The following is a 9,544-nucleotide window of genomic DNA, read 5'->3' as shown; positions in this document are numbered from 1 at the left end:
CTCTCGTATGCTTGTATTTGAGTTTCTGACAAATGTGATAGCGGCTGACTCCCTTTCTGTATCTATCCCTGATTAAGTAGCCTCTGTTTGCCATTTGTATAGTTGTATTTATTTCCAGACCCTCAAGACAAATCAATCTCCTCCTGTTCTAGTTGCCAGAAACCTGATTGGAAAATGAGGGACTAATACACCAGTGTTGTCCATAAAGTTTTGTTACGGTGTTGATATTATAGCATCTAGATGATTGGAGGGTTTTTAGGTTTGTGTGTAAGTGGTCTTAGAGATATGTTTTATCATTGCCTTACCAGATTTTTGCCTGCTGCTACTTCTAATTTGATGTATTTGCCCTTCTGAGTAGGATTTTTAAAAATCACGAAAACTAAGGATATTAAGGAGAGTTTTATTTTAAAGATAGGACATACAGTTTTACATTTTTTTATAAAAACTCTCAGAGTAAAAATTTCCTTATGTCTGTCATACCAGCAGACAGATTATTTATAGTTTGGAAAACAAAAAGCTCACTTCCTGACAAACTGAGGCAGAGGTGGTGGGACCTTAATATCTTGGCCTCTCTCCAGCTTCTTTTCACAATCCACGAGGTAATTGACTCCATCGATGACTATCTGAACAAGCTCAACCTTTGACAGTGAAAAAGAAGAATGATTAATGGGCATAGAGGACACATGCAAGGCATTAATCAATAATACTGGGAGAAGTAAGAAATTGTTCTGTTAGGTGGACTTTATAACAATTTCTTCTTTGTTAGTATTTCTCTCAAGTGTTGTGGATTTTTTTTTTTTTTTTTTTTTTTTAAGATTTACTGTTTTGAGAATTTTTTAAATATATGAAAGCCATTAGTGTGCATCTCAGACATTCCTGCCCCCCACCCCCGGTCAGTTTCTGCTATAAGTTTATCCAAAAGTAAAATTACAGAGGTGTCTAGGTGGCTCAGTCAGTTGAATGTCTCCCTTTGGCTCAGGTCATGGAATCTAGTTCTGTGTCAGGCTCCCTGCTCCGTAGGGAGTCTGCTTATGTCTTTCCCTTTGCCCCTACCCCTGCTTGCACACTCTAATAAATCTTAAAAAAAAATATATAAGTAAAATTACCATGACACCTTTGTTTTGTTCTTTGACCTGGATCTCTCTTTAAGATCTACCACTAAGCTATCTGAGCATGATAGCTTAGATAGTATCTGAACTATATTTAAACAGTGGCTAGCTTTCCAAGAAATTGTTTAAAACCAAATGTTTGGGTGCAATTAAATCATGTTTTCACTGTACCAGGCAAGTTTGCTACTTAAAGGAAACTCTGAATTATATTAGGATAAACCTTTAAAAATTCCTGCTTTAAAAAAAACAAACTTTAATAAAAACCAGTATTTGTAAATCAGAGCACATCTACCTAGGATTTTTTTCCTTGGGATCCTTTTTCTACAGTTGCACTGCTGCTGAAGAGATGCAAACTAAGATAGTAAGCAGTGACTTAATTTCCAACTGCATTAAAATGCTTAATAATAACTCAATAATGAATAGTAAGGATGGAAGGGGTTGTTACTTGTTACAGCTGAACATACCTTAGGCAGGATTGAGTCCAGTTCTCCTCCCCACTTTTCATGCTTAAAGAAACTGAGGCCCCGAGAGAGGATTGGGTCAGAAAGCTAGTCATCACTAATCAAAGAAACACATAGTTCTTACTTATCCACTTTGACCTGTCCTGCCGTTCATAATGGTGTAGTGAGATGGTTCTCTCATTCACTGTCAAAGGACTCCATCTTTTTACTTTTTTTTTTTTTTTTAATTTTATTTGACAGAGACAGATCACAAGTAGGCAGAGAGGCAGGCAGAGAGAGAGAGGAGGAAGCAGGCTCCCTACTGAGCAGAGAGCCCGATGTGGGGCTCAATCCCAGGATGCTGGGATCATGACCTGAGCTGAAGGCAGAGGCTTTAACCCGCTGAGCCACCCAGGCGCCCTTTACATATATATTTTTATTTGACAGAGGGAGAGATCACAAGTAGGCAGAGAGGCAGTCAGAGAGAGAGAGGAGGAAGTAGGATCCCTGCCGAGCAGAGAGCCCGATGTGGGGCTCGATCCCAGGACCCCGGGATCATAACCTGAGCTGAAGGTAGAGGCTTTAACCCACTGAGCCACCCAGGAACCCCAAAGGGACTCTATCTTAATATAAATCTTCTGGTAAGTAACTTGGTCCTAAGTAAGGTCCCCCTATCTTTAACTCACGAATTCTCTTCCTAAAAAATATATCCTAACTAAATAATCAGAGTTGTGATTAAAGTATAGAGATGGTTACAGAATTATGTACAGATATAGTCAAATATCAACAAATCAGATATTAAATAGATAATGAGTATCTTTACTATGCTGTCATTAAAAATTAGGTTTTTAAAGAACACTTAATATTGTAAAAATAAGCTCATGATAGAATACACTGGAAAAATATGATTATAGGTTTTTTGTTTGTTTTTTGAAGAGGTATTTGAATAATTGTAAAAATGGAGAGCATGCCTTCTGCTTGAAGAGTCCCAGGGCAGTCCCAGCACCGAGTGCTCTGGGAGCCCCTCACCCCCACCCATGCCAGCCACAGCTGCAACCATCCCATTACCAGGTACACACAGTCTACACATGTGCATACACACCATACCTAAGACCATTCTTTGAATGTTAGGAGAAGTAGCTCTTCTGCCCAATTCATAGAAATAAAGAAAGTCACCAAAATCAGGAGACAGGAATATGCTCCAAACAAAAGAGTCAGATAAAACCTCAGAAAAAGAACTGAACTAAACACTTTTATTCAGCATAGTACTGGATGTCCTAGTCACAGCAATCAGACAAGAAAAAAAAAAAAAGCCTCCAAATTGGTAAGGAAGAAGTAAAACTCAGTGAAGTTTCAGGATACAATAATATACAGAAATCTGGTGCATTTTTATATAGTAACGTGGAAGCAGAGAGAGAGATACTAAGAAAACAGTTCCACTCACAAGTGCACCAAAAAGAAAACATCACCTACAAATAAACTTAACCAAGGAGGTGAAAGACCTATCCTCTGAGAACTAGAAGTCACTGATGAAAGAAATTTGAAGAGGACATAAACAAATGGAAAAATGTACCATACCCATGGACTGGAAGAGTAAGTATCACTGGAATGTCCATACTGCTCAAAGCAAGCTACAGATTCAGTGCAATCCCTACAAAAGAGCACCAGCATTTTCCACCAAACGAAAATAATCTCCAAATTTCCATGAAACCAAAAAGGACCTCAAACAGCCAAGGCAACCTTTTCAGAGAAGAACAAAGCCGGGGCTATCACAATCCCAGATTTCAAGATGTGCTGCAAGGCTATAGTGATTTAAAAAGTATGGTACCAGCACAGAGATTCACGGAACAGGAGAGAGAGCTCGGAAATGAACCCTTGATCCTCTGGTCAATCTACAGCAAAGGAGGCAAGAGTATACAATAGAGGAAAGATGGTCTTTTCAGTAAATGGTGCTGGGGAAACTGGATAGCTACATGAAAAGAATGAGCCTGGACCCCTTTGTTATAACTCAAGATGGATTAAAGAGCTACATGTGAGGCATGGAACCAAAAAACTCAGAAACAAGTAAACCCTTGGATACTGACCTTAGCCATATACTTATGGATAGCTCTCCTCTGGCAAGTAAAACAACAATAGTAACATACCATTAGGACTATGCCAAAATAATGAAACAACATAGCATCTGATTATAACATGGGCAAAGCTCCTGAATAGACATTTTCTTCAACAAGGGATACAGATGGCCACCAGACATGAGAAGCTGCTCTGCATCACTATGAGCAGGGAAATGCAAACCAAACCCACAAGATAGCACCATGCACCTGTCAGAATGGCCAGTATCACAAGGACAAGATATAACAGATGTTGGTGAGGATTCTGAGGAAAAGGAGCCCTCATGTGCTGCTGAAGGCAATGTAAACTAGTGCACCACTGTGGGAAATAGTAGGGAGTTTCCTCATAAAATTAAAAAGAATTACCATACAATCCAGTAATTTCATTACTGGTATTTACTGAAAGAAAACAAAAAACACTATTTGAAAAGTTATATCCACCCCTACGTTTTTTGCAGCATTATTTATAATAGCCAAGATGAAGTGTCCATCAATAGATGAACAGATAAAGATGTGACATGTGTATATACGCAGACCCACATATCTACAGTGGAATATCACTCAGCCATAAAAAGGATTGAGATGTTGCCATTTGTGACAACATAGATAGACCTCTATAGAGGGTATTATAAGTGAAAGACAAATACCGTATGATTTCACTTATATGTGTAGTCTAAAAAAACAAACAGAAACCGGACCATAGATACAGAGAACAAACTAGTGGATGCCAGATGCAACACTGGGTGAAGGGCAGCGGGAGGTACAGGCTTCCAGTACGGAATGAAGACGTGACAAGGATGAAAGGGAATATAGTCAATGTTACTGTGATAGCACTATATGGTGACCAATGGCATCTACAATTGTGGTGAGGACAGCATAGCACAGGGAGTTGTCAGATCAGCCTCAGCCAGAGCAGAGCTTATGACTGACCTAATACATTAAAGAGAATCACTGTTTTCCTGAATAGCAAAGAGCTGTGAACTCATGAATAAATCTGTTCCTGTGAATAAAACTATGTAAAATATAACTTTTACATAACAAAACAATCATTTAAAACATGGAAGGCAATACAGAATAATGCTTACAATGCTTTTCTTAGGATTAAGTTAAATAAGTAGTGTTATTTTTTAATACTACAGCATTTTTCTAGCTTTTATAATGTCACCTATTAACTTAGGCTTTAGAAAAAAAATTTAAGTGATGACTGCCTTGCTTTCCAGTAATAAAAATTTGGTTAACAATAGAAGCAGACAGGCTTAGGCTCCAGATCTTCCTTTATTCACTACACCACATATTACTCAGTAAACTTCAGAAATTGTATTTAGAGCTACTTCTTCCTCAAGTACTTTACCAGAGGTGGAAGCCCACAAGCTGACTTGAATGTTTCCTCTTTCCCTTTTCTCAGTGTAATGGTGCCTATTGGATACACCCAAAGGCAGTGAGATATTTGAAAGCTAGCAAGGAAGAAGAAAGAGCATCAATAATGCAGAGATTTAGTAACCAGCCAGTGAGTTACTAGGATTTGTACGGTGTAAGAGGAAGAGGCTTTTAAGTTAATAATGGGCATAGTACATTCCGTGGGAGCATGCGCAGATAAACAGGTGTGACGTATGGGGTCAGTGCTTGCTTAGGATGCGGCTGTGTGTTCCTTAAGGGGGAGGGGGGGCTCTTCGTGCTCTGCCTCCTGCCTCACTCCAGGCCTACCTTGAGCTTATGAATGCCATTCCTCCTATGTGTTCACAGAACCCTAAAGATTATTTCATGAGCACAGTCTGTTATATACCTCGTACATACATATGTGCTATATTTAGCTTGAAAAAAATACGATTTTATAAACTACCAAGTGTCTAAAAATGCTAAAAATGAAGCATGTGGCCTTCCCCAAAGGAAATTCAGAATCAAGAGAAATTTCCACTATTTTGCCACCCTCAGAGAGCACACACGTTCTCTGACATCACAGTGATAAAATGCTGCTGTCCTTTGGCGTAAGAGAGCTCCCATCTTTGAAAGATGGCTGGAATACCTCTCAGGGGCCAGGTGCTGACAATAGTCCCACCATGAACTCCTTTACTTGCCTGTATATTCTCAGCTTACCTTATGCTTGCTTTTATGCAGTTATTTCCCAGGGAGGATTAGTACTACAGAATGAAACATGAACTGGACGCAGGACTCGGGGGGAAGAGGAGGTCTTGACTTTTGTGAATAAGGTGAGGCTGTATAGGCCACCTCTCTATTCCCTTTTTCTCTTAGACTAGTATGGTCAGCTCATGTTTGGAAAGTGAGAGCTGTTACCTCTGATCGACCAATTCGATCTATGTTGGAAATATCATACACGTCCGCCACCGCTGCCGTGTCCACACCACCTGTGCCACGCTTCTGGAGTCTCAGGTTTTCCAGGATCTTAGAGAAGCGTGGATCCTGGGACAAGAGACGGTGCTTAGTGTCATAAGAAGCAAAACTGATTCACCATCATTGGCACATGGACTTAGTAAGAGGTATAATGGGAGACAGTAACCGTTAATATTAAGCATATACTTACTGTGTACCACGGCACTATGCTAGAACTTTTAAACCTTACAACAACCTCGTGAAGTAGGGACTTCTTTCATTCTCATTTCACAGATGAGGAAACTGAGGCTCAGAGGACTATAACTGATGAGGGTCACACAGCTCGAAGGTAGCAGAGCTGTTTTTAACTTCTATATGATTTTTGCCATTTGGATGCCAGCTTTGGTGAGTTGATTATTCATCTGTATAGTAGTTTCACTGATAGAATTAAAATCATGAAGTCAAATGACATCAAATCATTTTCTTAACATTGGAATAATTCTTCATTCTGTTTTTGGTAGGAAGCATATTTTCTAAAATGGTTTTCAAGTATTTGATTGGCTTGTGCTGTTGCAAAAAGTGCTGGATGCCTACCAGAATGCTTTTTCCTCCTCCTCTACAGATGGAGCTGAGAAGGTGACCACTGGCTACATTCTTGCAAACAGAACGAACTTAAGTAATGCGTGCACTTCCAGGCCTAGGCTTTCAATCTTTACATGGTGGCACCTGTATCCTCTCTCCCCTTCCCACAAGCTGCAACGTGGGGCCTGGCGATGACCATGGTAAGAGGACGGTGCCCTAAGACCATGTTCTTCCCGGTGCAGTTCCCTGACCAGCAGCACCAAGTCACCTGGAAATTTGTTAAAAATGCAGTCTTTTCAGGCAGGCAATCTGTTTTGATAAGCCTCCAGGCAATTTTGATGCAGGCGCAAGTGGGAGAATCCCCTCCGCTAGGAGAGACAGAGACAGAAGGAACTCCCAGGAGCAGGGTAGAGCAGCCCACCTGTCCATCCTGACTTGTAGTGAGGAGAATTTAAACTTGTTACTCTTGAAGCCACACCTCTTTCTTACAGCCCTTAATCTTTTATCCTCACTAATACAAGTGTCTTTAGAAGCAAACTTAACCCCTTCTTATTTCCTATTGTAAGTGCAAAAAGTAAGGAAGGGTTACAGAATGGTGACGATTTCTCCCGCCACAAAGAAGTCACATATGAGCTTATCCTGGTGGAACTCAAAAGGACTGTTGACTACGTAACATTACCTTGCTGAGCTTTGGGATCCTAACGTGGACACCAGCCCGTAATCCTGTGCCAAGGTTCGAAGGGCAGGTCAGAATATATCCTAGTCGCTCATTCCACATGAACTCCCAGCCTCGCGCTTGGATTAAGCGTTCCACCTACAGCAGTGAACAAATGGAGTTCTTAAGTATCCATTTACTTGGTACATTTGCAACACCAGGGAGAGACATGTGTATTGTATGTTTGCCATGAGTGAAAATCAGGCAAATTTTTATTATTTCCTTAATGGAAAGGGATACTTCTATCCAAATATTAAAATGAGTCAATTAAATTAGATGAAACATGTACAGCACTGAATGCAGTATCTAGCACGTCCTAAATATTCAATGAATGTCCGTTGCTATTTTTCATGTGAGAATAATAGGAGAATATAGGAATTCTCAGCAGATAAGGCTGTGGTCAGGTTACTTAGGAACATAGTTACATCCTGTACTGTCTCTATGCTTAGAATCACCAAGAGCACTGTTAAGGAAACTGGAACATAAGTAATGATCCACGGACTTCCCTGAACCATTCTGGACTGGGGAGAAGGGCATAGGAACTTACTAGTTAAAAAAAAAAAAAAAAGTCTCCTATTTTTGAAGTCCTGCCCTGGTAGTCCCACCCTCAGAGAGTGCCATGATCCTAAAAAAAAATTAGCCTCATCTTGGTAATCACCATAGTGTCTTCTGTTAAGAATGAAGAAGTGATTTCATTTTGATGAATATTCAGAAATCTCTGGTAACATCTTACCTCTTTTAGTCCACGACAGAATCGCTCAAATACTCTTTTCATATTGCCTCCTTTTTCCATAGAGATTACCCTGGTGTGGTCTTCCTCATTAATCCAGATGAGAAAGGTCTTGTCATAATTATGCCTAATGAAAGGAGAAATACGGTGTTGCGTGTCAAATCCATTTGCTTCAACACATGAAAATTCCCTTTACTCCTGTGGCTTGTTGCTTCATTTCCCCTTCCTCATTCCTACAAAGCCCGAAGTGTTTTACTGTGCCTGAACAAGTGCTATAAGATAATGTTACCGTGACAGAACAAAGACGACGACCAACTCCAACCCTTAAAGATGCCCTGTTTTTTTCCCAACAAGACTATCAGCTTCCCCAGTCCTTGGACTAGGAGGACAGTAATTCAACTGTGGATGACATTTGGCTTTGACACTAACAAGAGTATTCTAAGAGGCTCAACCAAAATCTTGTGGCGCTTCAAGAAAGTCTTTTACCTGCAGCCCAAGAGGTTTGGGATGCAGATCTCACGTGTGTTTGCTGCCTAGACCCTGCCTATCCGCACACACGGAGCATCTGCTCACGAACACACTTATCGCAGCTCCTTCGGAGAGTGTCAGAATAACCTACCAAAGTACACGGGAATCAAAGTGGACTGAGGGCTTTGGCCAAGATAAAATACGTGTATACTCGATATCCATTCTTCCTTGCAGGGTTTTGCTTAAGTCCTCGATATTTTTCATTTTCTGCTCTTTTGTTTTAAAGTCATGAAACAGATTCTCTGTGAGGTCAAATAATATGAAGCTAATTTTTCTTAAAAATAGTCTTTCTCATGCATAATTCATGCAAACCAGCGAACATTCTTACACATCTTAGAAACATCACATGTTTCACATCACATCACTGTGGAATGACACACACACACACAATTTCTGCAGTCTCTCTCTCCTCCATTGAACTCAAGCCGGGCATGCTGTCAGCTGCGGCTCACAGCAACTGCAGGTTAGGAGAAGCAGGTGATCTGAAAGAGATCGTCTGCACACACTGCAAATGTGAAAATGCTGTGTCCATACCAGATTCCCCTGGCATCTGGCCAGTCACGGGCCATCCCAGCACATGTTAGTAAGGGGGATACTGGCTTATCAAATAGAAAGTGGTCCTGCAGGCCAGAAGGGACAAAGCAGAAAGGAAAAAATGATGAGATCAGACACAACTACACGTGCCAGGTCTGTCAGACAGTGGTTCTCAGCCTTGGCTGCCCACTGGAACAACCTGGGGCCTTTTTAAAAAATATGAATGCCCCGTTCCTGCCCCCCAGAGATTGCCCTAATTGTTATGGGGTGTGGCCTGGACAGTGGGATTTTTTTTTTTTTTTTTTTTTTAAAGATTTTATTTATTTATTTGACAGAGAGAGATCACAAGTAGACAGAGAGGCAGGCAGAGAGAGGGAGGGAAGCAGGCTCCCTGCCAAGCAGAGAGCCCGATGCGGGACTCGATCCCAGGACCCTGAGATCATGACCTGAGCCGAAGGCAGCGGCTT

The 9,544-nt window shown here is 40.8% G+C and overlaps 1 protein-coding gene across 2 annotated transcripts in view; it reads right to left on the bottom strand.

Annotated features, from left to right (window-relative positions):
* Positions 1-383: 383 nt before the first annotated feature.
* Positions 384-9,544, bottom strand: part of LOC111148264 (creatine kinase, mitochondrial 2) — a 31,391-nt gene continuing 22,230 nt past the window's right edge. For both annotated transcript variants that reach the window (XM_022504724.1, XM_022504723.1), the window contains 5 exons: positions 9,078-9,163; positions 8,019-8,142; positions 7,250-7,384; positions 5,953-6,078; positions 384-638 (listed from right to left, as the gene is read on the bottom strand). In XM_022504724.1, the coding sequence (XP_022360432.1) occupies positions 519-638; positions 5,953-6,078; positions 7,250-7,384; positions 8,019-8,142; positions 9,078-9,163 (591 nt within the window). In that variant the 3' untranslated portion in view covers positions 384-518. The remainder of the gene's footprint in view (positions 639-5,952; positions 6,079-7,249; positions 7,385-8,018; positions 8,143-9,077; positions 9,164-9,544) is intronic.

Source organism: Enhydra lutris, unplaced genomic scaffold (genome assembly GCF_002288905.1).
Source record: "Enhydra lutris kenyoni isolate GAN:26980312 unplaced genomic scaffold, ASM228890v2 scaffoldscaffold19, whole genome shotgun sequence".
Lineage (NCBI taxonomy): Eukaryota > Metazoa > Chordata > Mammalia > Carnivora > Mustelidae > Enhydra > Enhydra lutris.
This window is presented reverse-complemented; position numbering and strand designations above follow the sequence as displayed.